At 40.6% G+C, this 19,311-nt stretch overlaps 1 protein-coding gene across 2 annotated transcripts in view; it reads right to left on the reverse strand.

Moving 5' to 3' along the window:
- RSPO3 (R-spondin 3) overlaps positions 1–19,311 on the reverse strand; it is a 61,402-nt gene that overhangs the window by 14,949 nt on the left and 27,142 nt on the right. For both annotated transcript variants that reach the window (XM_005009596.6, XM_021270533.4), the window contains exons 2-4: positions 11,221–11,412; positions 9,601–9,747; positions 7,062–7,259 (exon numbers count right to left, since the gene is read on the reverse strand). In XM_005009596.6, the coding sequence (XP_005009653.4) occupies positions 7,062–7,259; positions 9,601–9,747; positions 11,221–11,412 (537 nt within the window). The remainder of the gene's footprint in view (positions 1–7,061; positions 7,260–9,600; positions 9,748–11,220; positions 11,413–19,311) is intronic.

The raw sequence follows: 19,311 nt of genomic DNA on the forward strand, positions 1-19,311 counted from the left end.
TCCTTACAGGAACAGTTGACCACCCACTTCTTTCTCAGATTTGACAGGACTGCCACAGTGCATAGTAATGTATGTGCAGAGGCACACAGCATGTTTGTATTACCTGCTTGCACAGTGTATATGTGTCTGTCAGAACTGGGAGGTATGATGAGAATTTAATGTTCACACTAGCACAAAGTAAATGTACCTGAAGCAAAATGCAGTATTTCTATTAATTAGCTCAGATTTTAAGGTCCCAGTTTGCAGCTAGTTACCTAACATGACTTTCAGAAGTGCTTAACCATGATTAAATTTGGAAAGTGCTATGATTAAAGTTTAGAAATAGCTTTTTCCTATCTTTTCAGCCCTTGAATTCTAGTGCCAGTACATCCTTGGATATAAGCTATTTTGGATTTGGATTCACAAATCTCTCTGACTCATACCGATCCTCTTTTTCCCTTCTTAACCCTTCTCACCCTGGTCTCTTTTCTAGATGGCACCTATTTGTGCTGGCCAGTGGTGGTGGGCAGCCTTATGCAGTCCACATCCTGCCTTGCTCAAAGTATTTCCAGAAAGTCATTTCCCTTGATGCTGGAGGTAATGGATTCCCAGTCTCAACAGCCCTACTCTTGGAGGCTGGAAATGTGTTAAAGTTAAAGAGTCAAAACCCCTACGAGGAAAGGAAATGAGAGGTCCTCTTGGCAGGAATAAACAGAAAATAAACAACCAAACTCTTTGCGAGACAGATTCCTCAATTATAGTAACTCAGGCTTGCAAAGGCCAGAGCTATGACCCATTGGCGTATGCAGAATGTAAACATGGGGATGCAGTAATTAGCTTTGTGTTCATCTTGAAACTTCAGAAGTCCTGTGACCTGCCATGGAGTAAGGTCATTAACCATAACCACACGAGTGACCTTCACACAGGACACCCCATCTCTCACAGTTAGACTAGAGAACTGTGCACTGCGATGTCTCTGTGGCTCACATGCTCCAGTCCTTCTGCTTCAAATGTCACTGAGCTCTACGTAAGGGAGTGGATTTGACTTTCAGGATGAGCTGTGATCGGAATATCTTACTTTCTCCATGTAGCTATGCTTATCACAGACTCACAGAATCACAGAACTGTAGGGGTTGGAAGGGACCTCGAAAGATCATTGGGTACAACCCCACTGCCAAAGCAGGCTCCTCAGAGCAGGCTGCCCAGGTAGGCATCCAGACAGGCCTTGAATATCTCCAGAGAAGGAGACTCCACAACCTCCCTAGGCAGTCTGTCCCAATGCTCAATACTTATGACTTAAATATGGTTAAATAAAAATTTGAAGTACCAAAAATGTCTAGAATTGCTTTTTTTAATTATTGTTATTTTAATGAGAAAAAAAAAAAAGATTAAAAATAGTACACTAGGGAACTGTTAGCCTGCCTTGGGCTTCCCTTGCCCTGGGAACAGACTTTTCTCTTTAGTGTGTGGAATGGATAGGACCATACTTATAGCTTGCTCTGTAAACAAGAATTCACCTTTGAATAAGCAGGTGTCCAGCCATTAATTGATGTTTATCAACAAACACAACAAAACACTGCCTAACCCTGATTTTTCCAGCACTTAATGAAATGACTATTGCAAACAAGTATTTTTCAGTTCTACTTTCTGTTTTACTTTGACTGACCCATGGATCCCCTGACACACACTTGCCTTGCTTACTGAGTCAGCCTGGGTGAACCCTGGGTTAGATTTCGCAGTGTTACAAAGTCATTACACTGCAAATGGGGAAAATGTGTCATTTAATTCAAAATATGTAGAAGTTAGCAGGTAAAAGACCACATCACTCACCCTAGACTGTACTTAGCTGAGGGGAAAAAAGGGCACTTTCAGTGGGCAAACCATTTTGCCCTTCTCAGAATGCATCTAATGGGGCCATGAATCCTCCTCCCTGGGTGCAGTATCACACCTTTAACATGACTCGTCTATAACTTGCTTAGACATAAACATCTGATTTTTAGCATTTTTTTTTCCTTTTTCCTTTTTCCTTTTTCCTTTTTCCTTTTTCCTTTTTCCTTGTTCCTTTTTCCACTTTTTCCTTTCCTTCCCATACTAAAGGGCCAACTTTGTTAGAGCCTTCAGTGATTCATTTTTACCTGGATCCATATGGCATCAGAGTGTATACATTAGGGTGGGTAACTCAAGGAGTTTAAGTTAAGTGAATGCAATTAGTTTATGGCCTAATATTTTAGGCTTGTTAGTATTAAGTTACACTGTTTTCAACTAAAGTAAAATTTTGATAAATGGCTTGGAATTTTTTGCTGAGTGGTGGTTTTGGAAGTCTAATGGGTGCCTGATAGGACTCCTTCCTCACACCATAGACAACTGAAGACATTTTCAGACATAATCTGAGTAATATGTTTGAAGCATTATGTGGACACATACCAACAAAGTGTAGAGGAGTTACTTCACAGAAACAACAGAGATGACCTGAGTATCAGCCTTCTTAGCTATTAAAATCAAAACTGTATTTTTATATTCACATGTAGTATAGAAACATTTTTTACACATAACTTTAATAGTTCTCCCAAACACATATGCTTCCTTCAATAAAACTGCTCAACACAAAATCCTGTTCCCTTAGTTCCCTTATTTCTGCCAGTGTGCATCTAGAAATCAGCTCCTCATCTCAAAAGCTCTGCTTTCTGTCTTATTCTTGCTGCACACCAAAAAAGAAACCACACCGTAACAACTATATTCTCCTTAGAGCACAAACCACTTATTTTTATAACAGCATCCTGCTTTCAGACTGTGTGGGGTGACAATTACTACACTCTACAGTGAAAAAGAAATGTATCATTCCACATTCATCTCAGCATTTTTTTTATTATTATTATTTTTTATTTTATTTTTCCACATCTAATGCTTAAGTTTTTTCTGTTTAGGAACAGAACCTTCCATTGGTTTGTCTTTGCACAGAATGGACACAGTTAGCATTCATTCTCTCCTTTGAACATATGAATGCCACCAACATACAAATGAGTGAATATATGAGCAGAAAACAACTGAAATATGTTATTTATTTTTTACAACAATACAATTGTGTAACCAACGTAGCCTATTAGCCTGAATAATACCCAGCTTTCTAAGATATTTTCCCTTTTTTCCCCTGTTTTCCCTGGTTTTCCCACTTAGTCTTTTGGTGAGTGTTTTCAGTCTCTTCCAACTGATCAGAAAATGTTATCTGAAAGCATGTAAAGGTGACTACTCTGTAGGGGGGTTAGCTGGGACTGATATTTGTGGTGAATATTCTCTTCCATTTGGATGTGGGGTCTTGGTAGAGTTACTTGTGCATGAAAACATGCAATTCCTTCCCGACATACTTCTGGATGCAGTTCTGGAATTTGTCTTTTGACCAGTAAAAGTTAATCTCATCCCCATTTGCAGACCAAAAGGGCTGCAAATTGCTTGTGTTTGGCCAAGCACAAGTAATTCAACCAAGACCCCACATCCAAATGGAAGAGAACATTCTCCACATAACTTTCTGTTCAGTCCCAGCTAACCTCCCTGACATTTTACCTGACATTTATTAAAGCAAACTAATAATATAGATGGATAATTTGCAACATTTCTCCTGCTCTTCAAACTATGCTTTTCCAATATATCTGAAAATACATTTGCCATTTATGGACATGGATACAAGAAAGAGTTGACTATCTAAGTATGCCTTCTGCCAGTGCAGAAGGAGACGTTAAGCGTAGAAAGGTAAAAGCAGCAGTGCATTGTGCTGAGGGCACTGAATTATGGAAATATGCTGGAGAGAAAGGAATAAAAAACTGGAAATTGAAATCATAATCTTGTGGACTAAAAAGAACTGTACATTGTGAGTTTAAAAAAGGACAATTATAAAATAAGTTGCAGTGAGGTTTCAATTGGACTGAATTATAAAAGGAGCCTATATGGGAAACACATGCAAAGTACCATGTCAAAACACATTGGATTCAACTAATTTAGTGCTAAAATGAATAAGAAGAACCTTTTAGTCTAGTAAGGCTATTGGTAATCTAATTATTCCCATTTGTTTGCATTCATTCTGGAAAAAAAAAAACCTAGCATCATCTCCCAGTAAAACTTAATTTAATAGCCAGTGAGGGGAAAAAACGAGTTATAGCAGATTGCACCAGCTTTAAGGACACACCAGCAGATGGAAAAGAAAAAAAAAAAAAAAAAAAAAAAAGCTGTATTCATTTGTTTTATCTTGCTTTGCATAGCTGTTCCAGAAACATGTTCTTTCTTCTGTGAGATAGCAGCAACTGAACTGACTAACATCCTGTCTCTGATCTCAACTTCTTGAGCAAAGTCATTGAGGCATCTCTGACGGACATACCCCGTCATCATGTGGTCTTTGCCCTTACTCCCTCGGCCACAGACATGTATTCAACATGGAAATGGCAGAGGCTGACCAAGCTAACTCTGTCTTTGCTTCCGTGGAGGGAAGATCATTAGCAGTGCTGTCAGTAATGGCCAGCTCTGCTGCCAGACTTCAAGCCAGAGCTGTGGAAGCTGGGCTCCAAACCAACTCCCAAGTGGCAACGTGGAGTTGTACAAGGCAAAACAGTATTTTCAAAATTAATTAACAGTAAGTATTTACTTTCCCTTCTCTGTCCAAAAGAGTTTTTGTTGTTAACTTGCCTTCCCTTCATTGACTGGACCAGCTAGCCATAAGAACAGAGCCTGGCTTGGCTTCTTGTGCCAGTGCTCTCATGTTCAAAGGGGAACAGAAGTTTCTCTTGGAGTAATATGGGATAGTGGCAGTAAGCAAGATAAGTTGCCTGGAGATTTAAGTTGGAAAGCTTCATTTCCCTACTCCAGTAGGAACATAAGGAAAACCTTTAGCTTAATTCTCGGTTTCCTGGCTTGTGTCACCATAATCTATCTCTTCAAGCTATTTTAACCTAATGTTTTATATGTGAATTTCTTTGGTTTTATTAATATATTATTATTTTTTTTTAATAATAAATTCATCTCCCTCTGAAGGTGTGCAAAAGTAAGACATTTGTGGTTAATGTTACAAAGGATTGTACAATGGTGGATTTCAGAGCACTAAAAAAAAAAAAAAAAGACTTCTAGCCATAAACATGCAAATCCTAAAGGCACAGGTAGTGTTGGAATATATGTTACATCTGGCTGCATTTGTTTCATAGGAATTGTCTACCAAGAGTAGAACAGGCTAGGATGTAGTCTGTGACTTGCTCAAGAGGAAGAAAAACAAAAGAGTTTTATGCATATTGCAGGAAATTCAGGATTCACAATTTTAAAGGAATTCTTGTGGTATGCAACATTTTTCAAATATGGCTTGGCTCAGGTCCCATAAAACAAGAATTGACAGTAAAATACGTGAGGAGTTTCTTTTAAAGTACTTACTACACAAGAACAGCAAATGAAGAGCAAATATTTCTCAAAAAGAAATCTTTTGTCCAGTCTGAAGATGTTTCCATATTGCCATAACAAATACAAAACAACATTATCACCTCAAGGAAAAACAACAGTTTTCAGTTTCAAAATTAAAGTAAGTTCGGAATTATGTTTTCAGTTCTAGCAAAAGTAACTGGTAGGAAAAAAAAATACACTTTTTGGCCAGTTACAGTGGGCTAACAGGGTTGTGTTTTTCAAGCTGTGCTGCTGTACATGAGCAAAAGTGATAATCTTCATGGACATTTTGAAGATAGAGTCTTAAGCATGAGGGAATCTGTAAATAGTTTGCCTTGGCTGCTCCCTTGAGGCAGCCACACTGCTCTACCTCTCCAAGGCACTGCTGGACACAGGGAGGCTGAACTAACCTCAGGAAGGTGAAATCTGCCCCATAGGTTCCCATAAATCAGTAGATCTAGCCAATTCTTCAGTGAGGGAGAGGCACCTGAAGCTTCTGCTTCATAACATCTTCCTTCTAACATTTATTTACTCATGATGTATATTCTGAGGGAACAAGCCATCCTTCAAAAGGATTACAGGCTCCAAAACCTTTTCACATTTCTATCAGTAATCTGCAGCACTTCTAGTGATAATTTAACAATAGACACTAAGTTACTTCTTGGTACCAGCAGCTCATGCTGGCTCACACACAGGTGCTGTACCCCTTCCACTCATCCTCAGAATAAAGCCTGCTTTTGAGTTTGAAAGGTTTAGGGGAAATAGAAGGGATGGAGAAACAGGAAGGGTGGGGAAAATGGGAGAGACAGTGGAAAGGAAATGTTCCCATGGCACTCCTGTGTCAACCACAGTAACTGCACTGGGGACAGAGCAAGTAACTTCCCTGTACATTAAGGGGAGAATATCAAATAACAATCTCTGTTGGGTAGAATTTGTATAAATTATTGTTTCATACATTTCTTAACTATCTCCCATTCTTAACATGTTGGATGGCATCCACAAGGTCCTGTGACGGGGAGTAAGCCTGCCACGCTGGCTCACGTGGAGGGACAGTTCTGCTGGCATTCCTGATAACTGGGCAAAACCAGGTGGAGTATCCCTTGGCTGCCAAGCAATGCTGTGGTCTTTCTCCCATGCTGGAACTCTGCAAGCCACATGTAGATGGCAGGATCAGGCCACATTGTTCAGCCAAAGCTATTACAAAGAGGTCAGGGTGGGAGAGAGGCCACAGCACTGTAACTGCAAGAATTATGGGCATACCTGTAGGGGAGCATGAAATAGGAACCAGTTTGGAGGAATCCTGTGGTTGAAGCATAAAATTTGACTGCCTGATACCCAACAAGCAACTCCCACCATGACATGTTTTACAACAGACCTTTTTGCTCTGAGCTCCACATGCAACCCCTCATCTTGGCAGTTCTTTCAGCAGAACTTAGAGAGAATGTGCCTTCCCATCCAGCCCACCCTGTCCTCTCTAGATCACACAAAGCACATTTTTTCAGCAGCATTAGGACTTTATTTACTCCAGGCAAGGGCACGTCTCCCTCCAGCCCAAAGAATACCACATCAATGGGAGCTTTGGTGAAACCAGCAGTCAAGGCCTGGGAATTCAGATGTGAATTATTAAACAAGCACAATACCAGTCTCAAATTATGATGATGATAATGTGGTACCTTTTCCTTCCTTCTGACATCTCTTTCTTTGTACAACACATTTTCTGCTCTCGCTTGTAGCTGGGCAAGGATTGCCCCTTGCTGACGGATGTTGTACGATCTCTCTGACCCTTATTTCATTTCCTCTTTTGAAACCACATGTTTTTCCTTTCTTTGTGCAAGGGCTCCATGGACTCCACTCACTAGCTTCACAGTGCACTGCAACAAACATAGGACAAGCTGAGCCTGGCCAATACCTTTTAGTATACATAATGCATATGGTACATTTATTTTATTCTGCATCAGCCAAAAGGCAGCAAAAAATAATGGAATTAATCAGGATTTACAGCAGTGAATTGAGTGAATTTGGACTGCTGAAGGTATATTACATAAAATAATGTCCAACAATCATGTCAGATGCTCTTTTGTACCCACTGTTTTGTAATCTGTTCCTGAAACAGGGCAACACAACAATTGCTTTCAGTGAAATCAGTTACTAGGTTGCTTTGGTTCTGTGGAGATATAGATCCTTATAACCTCAGCAGAATTAAACTTTGGTGTGACAGGAGATTGAAATCATTGTGTCAAGCTGCTGCAGTTGGTCTTAGAGGTACTGAATTTGTAAATAAATAGAGTTATAGTGAAACAACTAATATCAAAAGGTATTACATTAAGAATCAAGCATCTTTGGTTATCTCCTGCTTGATATTCAACTTAAATAATGAAAGAGCCAACATCTGTAATGCATATAATATTTAAGTAGGCAAAGCAGAGGGATGTAATCTTTTAAGAAAAGTACAGGTTGCCATTTCCAAACTACAGTGACCTGAACGTACATCCTGTACTATTAGGAACTCAAAGGTGTGCATATGAACACTTGTCCTAAAAATACAGACAAAAATGGGAGCAACCCTTGGAGCTTCAAAACATGCTCTTAATAGCTATGCTACTCTTGTGCCATCTCCTCAGTATCCTTCTCTTAACAAAAAGCAGTAAACACTTATAGTTGCTTTATATTCCCATGTGTGCTTAAGACTATAAACCTCCTCTAAAGAAGGAAAGGATTCTTGCTCCTCTATCAGGAGGATTTTGTACGTCAACATTTTTCCAGCTCCAGAATTTACTTTCAAATTTTTCAAAACCTAAAACTATAACTGACCTCAGGCAATCTCTGAGCCCTCCTCCAGTGAATCGTCATGTGGCTCATTTTGTTTTTAATATTACACTGGAGCTCTCCTGTTAAAATAATTGGCCTTCACGTGCACAAAAAGGTTCTGTTTTTCCTCTGTAGCTTTAAATGGCTTTTCCGAGTTGAGACTGAGTCATTGTTAAAGCAGCTAAGTCTACGGCACTTGGAAAAAGCCACCAAGGAACAAAAATGATTTCTTGAATTGCTTTCAAAGATGAAAGTCTTTGCTAGAAAATAAAACCATAAAAACCATCACTACCACCTGAACTAATAAGCGACAAACTACTGCACATTACTTTTACTCCTGCATTGCTTGCCCTGCAAAACAGGTCATGCCAGGGAGAGTTATGTGCACGACGCCGTGGGAGAGGAGATTTCCATCATGGCCAGGCTGCGCCTAAGTGCTCCCTGGTTGCTGGTGGCTGAAGAGGTTACCGCTCCCACCGCAGCTCCCAGCCCACAGCCACCACAATTCACAGCCCGTGCACTAAAATAAGCTGAGTCCTGACGCAGCCTCAGCATGCCCGTGGCAGCGGATGTGAACTGCAGCAGCCCACAGGCAAACACATAACTCTTTCTGCTCTCTCTCAGCTGCAGGGGTGGTGGAGGGATGGAGCAGACAGCTAGGTGTGGTGACCTCCAAAATCACCCTGGCCGTGAATAATCGGAGCTTGTGAGTCAGAGGCTGAAGAGATACAAAAGCAGTTCTAGTCTCTGCAGCCGTGAGTCACTGCAGCAGTGCTGCCAGTCTCATTCCTTCACTGACAGCACTGTGCTATTCGGCATTTTGTTTTAATCCTCGCTGTCTGCAGTCAGGTGATTATACAAAAATATCATTTGGAATTTCATCTTTATCTTAATTTTTTAGCTTCTAGCCTTTGCCTCTGGGAAGGTAAGCTTCAAAATGCTCTAGCACACATGCTTGGAAGAGTCAGGTAGCCTAAGGGACTGAGAGCAAAGCAGTTAAGTATTTCAGTCTTTAAACTAGGTGCGGGGCCTGGCTCAGGATTTTTGAGCCTTTGATGTTAGCGATGCTGCATAACGCCATAACAGCTCACGCTTGGGATGGATGTCCTTCTACCTCAGGGTAGGCCAAACGTGTGGGATGACATGGGCCATACGTCCTGAGGCAGAACTGCTCTTAGCTTCAGGGTTGTGTTTTGGGGCACAACCAAGATTGGCTTTTGTGAAATGTCATGAGTTTGCTGTGCTGAGGAATACACCTTGTGATGCAGAACATGTCCAGGGCAGATTTAAGATGCCCTTCCCTGGTGCTGTGACTGATCTAGCAGTTCGTGGCCTCCACTGACCCCCCACCCCCCTGAGGAAACCAGAGAGGATCAAGCCGTTATGTGACGGGGCCAGACTTACCGATACTGGTGCACTCCATCGTGTGGTTGTTGGCTTCCAGCCCATCAGGGCACTTTTCAAGGCACTTTCCACTGTACAAGTAAAACCCACTTTTACACTTCGTGCAGAAGTTTCTGGTGAAGCAGGTTTCACAGTCAGCTTTACATTCTGAAATGCAAACAGACAATAACATTGATGCTCTTTGCCATGAAAAAACACAGGCTCTCTCACACACACTAGAATTCAAGGCAAAATCACTTCATATGACTCTAGCATTGCAAAACAATCTTCAAAGGTAGCAAATTATTTTTAGATTTTCCCTATGCCCTGTACATGCACTGTGGGAAGCAACAAGTGGTCTTAGTATGAGTCGGATTTTAATAAGGATGGCCTGATGCTGAGTGGTCACACACTTCTTGTATTCTTGCAGACCTGTTCAAACTGAAAACAGAGCATAGCTCATCAGAATAACAATATAGTACTTATGATCTACCTTGACATAGCATAGGTAGTAACTAACTCCACCAGCTACATGTACTGGACCCAGTTCCACGCTATTTATCTCCATCCATCCAGAAGAAATAAAACATGTTTTATGTCAACGTAATTTTCATATTTTAAGTGACTTTCTCATGTTTGACCAACAATCCTGTAGTATTTCACGCATCCTCTATATGATTACCCAGAATGGCATTAACAATATATTTTCCAGTTCTCAAGTATTTTTAAAAGACATAAGCAAAAACTGGTGCATGACACAGCTCGTGTCTTATATTTAAGGCCACACACTGCTAAAAAGTGAGCAAGTACTTACAGTGTCAAGTTACTCTGTAAGATTTTACTCTGGGGTCTGTTCATTAAATAACTTTTATTACCAGGTAAAATCTGGGAGAGTGGCTTGGCTGTCGCATGTATGTTTTTATATTACCTGTGGGGTTAAAAACTGAACTCAACAACAAAAATCACAGGAGGGAGGGCAAGGAGGGGAATGAAAATGCTATTACAATCTTTTCCAGTTCATTTACGGTTCAAAATACACGGTAGGGTCAAAATGTTGCCCAAATGGTAAAGAATAGAATTGAGTTCTCTGTCTCCCAGCCCAGAGGCAACACGGATTGTTAACCTCCCCCAGATCAGGCTGAGACCTTGCCAGCTGGTACAGACATTTACACTGCTTGTGAGGCAAACTATAAGGAGACCAGGGCAAAGCGCATCTCCACAGAGTGCCACCTTCTCTTCACATCTTGGGGGGAAGGCCAGGAACTGCCCCAGTCCCTGAGGCTCAGTGGCCCTCAGCCTCTGCTTTACAGAGCTGCAGCTGCTCAGCCTTGCTGCCCCAGCCTTTGGAGGGCAGTGCCTGTCCCTGCTGCTGCCCCACTTCTGCATCAGGGTGTAGAGACAGAGGCCACCTCCCAGCTCCAAGGCAAGTCACTCAAGCAGAGCTGGGACCCATGAGCATTAGGCACTTTTCTAATTTTTCAACTTAACTCCTTGCTCAGGTTAATATTTACTGCACTACTATAACAGAACTGAAAAAATAAAACTCGGCCTGTCCTCCTGCTTCTCTGTTGACTTGACTCCTAAGGAGCATTCAAAAGAGGACAAACAAATCAATGTGCTTCCCCTTTCCCCAGCACTTACTTGCACACTTATTAATATCAGGATACCGTGTCCCATAGTATCCGCTTGGACACGAGGAAAGACATACTCCAATCTGTTTCATGCCAATCCTCTCCAGAACAAAGAAGAGTCTGGGCTTACATGACAGGCATCCGTTGTAGTCCGAACACGTAGCACACCCTCCTTGGCAACCCTGGCTCACGTTAGGATGCACTGCAAAGAGAAGTATTAAAAAACAAGGTGGAGAAGGAAGAGAATAAGAAATTAGACAATTTCTTTCCAAAGAACAAGAGCATAATGGTTCCTTTGTACTTGGAAGGGTGGACCACCCTCCTCCCCTCTGACAGCTCTTTAAAGATTGCTTTTTTTTTTTTTTTCTTGCATCTTCTATTATGACCCAACATTTCATTTCGGTGATTACTTCACCAGCATAAAAATGAAAAGCTTAACTGACATGCTCACATCTTGCAGAAATAACAAAGTGCAAATTAAATTTAAAATAGATTTTGTAGAACAGCAGCATCCTAGAGAAAATTTATTTTTCTTCTAGTTATTTCCAGTGTTTTTCCTGCTGCTTCTTCAGTTAACCTTGTATGCACTTGACTCAGCAGATAAATACACGTTCATATATATTTGCTTTTCAAATCTGGATGATTAAACAACAACCCAGTATATCATTTCCTTCATTGACTAAATGTATTTTGATTGAGTTCTGCTGTGCAGAATATGCCTCTGTTAGATCTAATGCTAATTTGCTCTAATAAAAAGACACAGGAGAGCCATCCTTCTCACCCTCCTTCTTCCTCTGGAATGTTCTCTCTGGCATGTTTTTAATCTCTAACAATTACAACCTGATGTTCAGACTTAACTGTGGCATTTACCCTGCTCCAATCCCAGCATGGAGCATAGGTAGGATTATATTTTCTTTTCAATTGGATTGTTATAATTCTTCAGACAACGAAAGGAAAACTTAGTACACTGACTGCTTAAGACTATCCAGTATTTATTTGGAAGTAGCAGAAAAACGGGAGATATTGCAGGCTGTATTTTCAGCAGCAGACATTAGTCAGTGAATTACTTCTCAGTGGTACAGAGTAATGTTTTGTATCTCTCAGTACTGTAGAAGTTCTTACCTCCTTCTAATTCCTTCTTGGCTGCATTCTTAAATAGGAGTTTGATAATTAAGCATCAAGTAGCTCTATGCCTGTGTCACTGTTTTTTTGGCCTCTTCTTGTATGACAAACCCAGACATTTTTCTAACTGTAAACTTTAATTGAGACATCTGATTCTATTTTATATGTAAGATAAATCCAGTCCTCATTTATATTAGTAAATCCAATTCATAAATACTGTCATCTTCCTGTTCTGCTTTGCCCTCAGGCTTGTGATATTATTATAAATATGCATGTGTCATACTTTTATCACCGATTTTAGTGTTCTGAACTTATTTTTATCTGCAGACGCTGATAAATAGTTCGCATACACAATGAACTTGCTTTTGTCATCTCCCTTCTGTGGATCCCTTGGAAGTGGAGCAGAAGCCCATATGAATCCATGGCTTACAGGTTGAAAAGCACCACTCTTGCTGCTAGCCTGGGGGAGTTTGCCTGGTGGCAGGGAAGTTTGGGAATACCCCTGTACATTCACTTACAGCTTTGGTAAAAATACATAGCCCAGAAATGAGAAAGGCACTCCTTTATACTCTGAGATTTCAATGGCCAGTATCACAATCTGAGAAATCTCAAAAGGAGTTCAAATTCACTTTTCCTCTTTAATTAACAGAATACAGAATGAAGGTTATTTCTCTCAGTAGGGCTGAACAGGTAGGAAAAAAGAAATCCTTGGCCCTGCTTAGGACAAACAATTTCAATGAGAACGTAAGAGCCTAATTCTCTGTGCCCCTAAGGCACTCTGTGGAACAACCATGAGGGAAGTGTATTTACCACCAAGACACACCACTACCATGAGAATAAACAGCATTCTGCATAGTGAGAAGCTGCAAGCACAAACCATTTATCAGATATGTTTTCACCAAAGTAGTGAACTCAAAGTACCAAAAGAGTACCACCAAAAGTAGTTTGTCACTTCAAAGTAGTGAATGCTCTCTAAATACAGGACAATGTTTTTCTGAGAAGATTCCAAAGGTACAAAGTGTATTGATTCTGAAATTAAGAGCCAGAAAAAATTGCTTTTAAGAGTTTACCATGTGAAAATGTCCTTGTCTCTCTCAGCCCTGTGTTTTGGTTCTTGCATGAGGCTACTTTCAAAGGCAGACATCGTAATATGATCTAAGAAGCTGACATTATTTAAAAACTATCCATGACTTTCCTTCATTAAGTCTGACAGAGGGAAGAAAAAGCAGCTGAAGTACAAAATATTTGTCATCAAAGCTGCTATATAAAATATGGATGATCACTTTTGACAGGAAACATATTACGTGTGAGCACCTGTGACAGATCATTATGAATACATTCACTTGACAGAGAAAACATTACGTGCAACTGCTCAGAGGTCAAGCTTTGTGTGTGAGACCTTAAGACAGGCAGTGCTTTATTGCCAAGAGAAGATAATTCTCTACAGCTAAAATCCATCACATGGCCAATTTCCATCTCCACTAACTTCAGCAATATTAAATATAAAATAACATGTTCGCATAGCCATTTTCACACTTTCTCCTGTCTTTTATTCATCCCAGATACATCTCAAAAAAAAAAAAAAAGCACGTAGTTCCAAATGGAGAATCATGTTGTTAGTGTTACGGAGGAAGGAACAAGTTAACATATGTAAGACAAGCTCCATTTAAAGGTTGATTTCATGCCATGTTATAACACAACGTGTGAAACAAAACAAGCTTCTGGTCTTAGAATTGCAGACCAAACATCTCATTGAAAAGTTAGAATTGATATTTTAAATTAAGAGGAGTATTTTTTTTTCTTTTTATTTATTTTTTTAATCTTAAAAGCTATTAAAGGGATTTTTTTCTGATTGTCTGTTGTGCTGGACATTTCTTTGAGCCTGATAATCTGTGTAATGAAACTGTGTCTCATTAAGCTTGCTTCGAATGCAAGGTAGGCCCCTATACTGGCTCAGGCAAGGAGAAAATCAGAAACAGACAAGTGCTCCAGAAATTGGTACTGTCTGAAAGCCCAGCACTGTGCTTTGTCATTGAATCTGGAAAAAAAAAATATGGGTGGAGGAAAAATATTTGTGTATAGAAAATGAGGGAGCATGCTGGAAAAGGGTCATCTTCAAGATCTAGCTGACAACCTTGCCCTCCATAACTCTCAGCCTCCACCCTCTCCAGTTTAGGGCTAGGCACTTGCCCGAGACATGCAACACAGTGAGCAGTGGCTGCTAGGGCTGGTCCCTCCCATTCCTAAGGAGGCCAAAAGGAAATGGGACAAACTCATGCTTCTGACCACCTTTGTGCCTGGGGAGGGACCTTACTGCTGCAGGGCAGAGAGCTGGCCTTTACTACTTCTCTCTTGGTGCATCAAGCTGCTGATGCCTGCAAACCTCAAGGATTTCAGCAGTTGTACACTGCAACCATAAGGAAGCAACCAGAAATGGTGAAATCTGGCCAGTGGTGAAATCAGGCAATGCCTGGCACAGGCATTGCTTCAAATTTCTATACTTACTATACAGTAAGTAAATACTATACGGTATTACTATACAGTAGCAACAGATTAGTAATGTAAAGAAGTGCTTTGGGGTCTACAGGTGAAAAATTACCAGGAGAGCAGCAACCGTTCCCGTTAGCCACAAGTTTTAGATGTGGTAGCCAGGCAGAGAGAGGGACGGTGCCTTGGCAGGGGGGCAGGCACTGTGTCCGCATGGGCTAGGCCTTGGCTGTACAGCCAAGAGGTCAGGGTTTTAGCACTCCCCAAAATGCTCTCACTTGTAAACATGTGGCCTTTGGTGCAACCTACTTCATTACAAAGACACAATAAAATAAAATATGGTATAAAAATTTAAAAATTCCTCCGTAACCCTCAGAAATGTTTGTTGTTGTTGGTTTTTTTTTTTTTTGTGAGTTAAAATGGAGGTATGCTGTGAGCAGCCTGCTAGGAACAGTGCCGGCGGTCAGAGGTGGCCCAGCAGCAATTGAGCAAGCCATCCTCTTGTTTTCCAGCGCTCTTTGAACACAATGAAATCCTACACTCTCAGGGATGGAAAATACAGCACAACAATGGGCAAAGCAAATGGTGGAAGCACAGAGACCCACAGAGATGTCCTTACCCACCTCTTACACAAGCATCAACCAGGACTGCTTACTTGCATCAGATCCAAAAGTATGTGTGTGCAGGCTCATGACTGGTTTTAGGTCCAGAATCCATCCATCATGTTTTTCTCTTTAGAAAGCCTAACTACTAGAGATCAGAGAAGACACTAAGCTAATCTTGAACTATTCCCAGCCCCTGTCTGTCTTTAAGCTCTTTTTGGCTTGAATGCTGTTTCCTGTTTTTGTTTTTGTTATTGTTGTCATTGTTGTTGATTTATTTATTTATTTATTGATTTATTTATTTGTGTGTGTGCACTGTTTGTCCAAATATTAGTTTTCAGCCTCATTAGTGAATGAAATCACTGGGGATTTTCCTTTCTCAGAATATTTTCCAAAGTACTACTCTGAAAACAATGAGTTGTGATCTCCCTATTAAAAATAGAAAGTTAGGGACAAGGAGTTGAATTTGAGTCTGAACTTTAAATGATGGGATGATAGGTGATTTTGATGGCACGCAGCAAACAAATTCTAACACCTTTGGCGATTAAATTTTGCGCTTAGTTTTACTTCATATATATATTGAAAGTGATGGTATAAAAAAAAAAAAAAAGAATATACACGAGAAATCCAGGAATCCAGGCAGGAGTATATTTTCACAGCCAGGGGAAAAGCTTGGGGTAAAAGAATATTCTTTTCCCATTTGCTGCAGCTGAGGTGCACTGTCTTACCATCAATCTTCAACTACAAGAAGTCCATTTAGAGGGTCATTCTTGAAATGGATGTGCTAGACAAATGAAATCCATCCGTGCTAGGAAGCTGTTGTTACTTCTGGTTTCTCAGGCTTGTGAGTGCTCACAGGAAATATTTTCACAGCAGAGTTACTCTGGAATTCAGCCTCTCCTGGGTGGACCTCGCTGCAAGACCTGAGCCCTGCTTCAGCTTCACCTACCAAATCACACCCCATGGGTACCAGCCCTGGTGATGGGGGATTTGTGACAGGATATCCCTTGAGTTCTTGTAACACTTATCACTCTGCAAGTTCTTTGGCATCTGTTTTTCTCTCTCTTGCTTAGTGTGAAGCAGCTGTCTGTGGCAGTGGCCTGAAAACAATACTTCGTGTGAAGCACAGTTACTCTTAATCATGCGGACTGTCCTTTAGGCAAAAGCAAATAGCATTTGGCAGTGAGCTCTTCTAATGAGAAAGTCATTAAGGAATTCAGTTTGCAAACCACAGCATATTTCCTCATACTCTTTCTTGGACAGCATTTCTCTGTGTGCAAAATACATTAGAAATGGAACAGACAATTGTTGGGCAAAACCACTGAACCAATGTGTAGGTAACATACAGTGCAGAGCATGGGAAAAGCCCAGGGGTGGTGGAACAGCACTGGGAGAATAAGTACACATGGGTTTGATTAGCTTGTATTATCACTGCTAAAGAGATTGCCAGCCTGGGCTGAAATGAAACCTGAGCTCAATCTTACAGGCTCAGCTCTGCTTGATAGCTTGGCCTTAAATCACCCACATGGAGGCCAGGGACTTGATGTGTTGTGATGGGGCAGCAGCTGGGCTCTGTAGGGGAGGTAGACCCATTGCACAGTAATTGCTACGTTTGATTGGCCATAAGTTTTCTGGGATGCAACAGAACCAGTGGTGATGCCTGAGGAATGTGAGCTCTCCATCCAACCTCCCCTGGATTTAGAGTAGTCTGAGGAAACCTTGAAAGGAGAGACAGCCACAAAAAGAGCAAACAGGAAAACCAGTCTCAAAGTCAAGTGTTAAACTCTTAACATCTTCTCTTCCTCTTTGTGATTTGTGCTTCACAAACACTTTTAAGATTTCTTTCTAAGAGGATGGCATCTCTTCCAGATATTTGTCCTCTTCCAGATATTTGTCTGACTTCAGTTTTTCTTCAGAGTATTGCTACCTTCTGTAGTACACAACATATAAAAAAGATGATCATCAAGTGTTTTGAAATAAAAAGATCCCATAAGGACTGAAACATCTGCCTGGCCTGACAGAACATTTTCCTCCTCCCTCAGTTACATCTGAGGAAAAAGAAACCAACCTTTTTTGTTCACCAAGTGTCAACAGTTCTAAAGAGCAACAGAAAGATGAGTACAGGACTGTCCCACAGTCTGAGGGAGTATCCGTGACCATTTTGTAGTGGTGTCTACCAGCAAGGAGGCCCTCATCACAAACAGCCAAGATCTCACTGGGGGATGCCTCATCTTTATTAAATACATGTCTGGCAAAGTGATCCTGAAAATTAAGTACACTGGCTGCCAGAACACATTTCCCCGGAATTTAGTTAGAAAGAGCATCAACAGACTGAAAAATCTCACCAGGGGTACAGAGTTTTGTGCAGTCTCCTAGCATCTTCAGTGCAACAGAAATGAGCCACAGCAACCACAAATGGCTCCTTCTCATTCCAGAGAGTTTTGTAAATAAACTGAAAAATTCTTTTCATGGAGAAAGAAGGGAAATTGATTTATTTTTTTTTTTTATTTTTTTTTCCCACGTACTATGGAGCACCACTACAATTCAGGGATACAGGAAGATTAACCACTATAGGGAGCAAAGAGAATTCCAAAGGCAAGTTGCCTTAAGCACCCTTGTGATGGTGGAAATGGCAGGATCAGGTCATGCAATATCTGTTTACATCAAGTTCTAAATCCTATAAGCAACTACAGATTTTACTGGTAGAGCCAGCTATAGTTATTTCCAATAGCCAGCCTTCAAGACTACATTATGAGTCTTCTATAAGGGTAGGAAACTGAATGACATTAGCACATCCTTACTGTCTAGATAAGATTACATGTTACAGAAGGAAATGTATAGGATCTATAAAGAGTAGCAGTAAGAAACACCTAGTAGCTGTTTAACCAATGTGTCATGACATATGCTAGACTCGGCTATATGCAAAGCAAGCATCCGTGCTGAGGAGAAAGAAAGAGACATGAGTTTTGGGAAGAGATTATACTTTCTTGTATGTATATTTGGACAGTATTTTAACAGTCTAAACCTGCAAGATGACATCATGAAGCTCTCCAGTTGATTCTACACTGTTTTTATGGGCACAGAACTCCAAAACCAGTGGTTTAAAAATTGTCAAATGCCACCGTGACCCCCATGACTCCCAGATCTCTTCATTACAAGAGGTGCAGACTTTTTTCAGGTAAGAAAAACATGCTCTTATATTGTACATGCTCATTCTCTCAAATATGCAGGCACATTTTCTGCCTTATGCTAGCCTTCCATTTATCATTCATATGTTTCTAACAAAGCTCATTGGTGATAAGGTTGTCGTGCTGACAGCAGAGACTGTCCCCCCAGTTTACCTCTCTTTTTTTTGCTGCTCCAGCATACTGGAGACTTTTATTGTTGCGTATTACACAGATGCTCATGCACTTCCAAGCTGTATAAGGATCACTCAGCTCATACTGTCAACATTACACAACTACAGTAGCATTTGCAAGTTTCCCATTTCCCACAGGGTCTTTTGAGACCAGAGTTTTTCTCTCAAAGTTTTGTTTCAGAAACCACAGAAAGAACAGCAGGATGTAACAGATTTTACTTTCCGTGCTGGGGACTAGGGAGAAGGGTTTAGACAGCAAATGCCTGTAATCCCATGTCAAAGTTATGATTTTTCTACTACTATGTTTACAGCGTTAAAAAATTAATAAGCTAGACAGCAAGCCAGCCCACTGCCTTGGCGTTGCTCAGATGTGCCTTTGGTCAATTACTTAATATCCTCTCAATTTTGTATATTTTCATAAGTGGCATTGATCAGAAGTTTGTACTGAATGAACTAATTTTTTTTTCTGTGTGATGATTAAATTCATACCATGCTGAAACTAACTGGAAGCCCCAAATTATGTTGTTTGCAG

Source organism: Anas platyrhynchos, chromosome 3 (assembly GCF_047663525.1).
Source record: "Anas platyrhynchos isolate ZD024472 breed Pekin duck chromosome 3, IASCAAS_PekinDuck_T2T, whole genome shotgun sequence".
NCBI classification, from domain to species: Eukaryota; Metazoa; Chordata; class Aves; order Anseriformes; family Anatidae; genus Anas; species Anas platyrhynchos.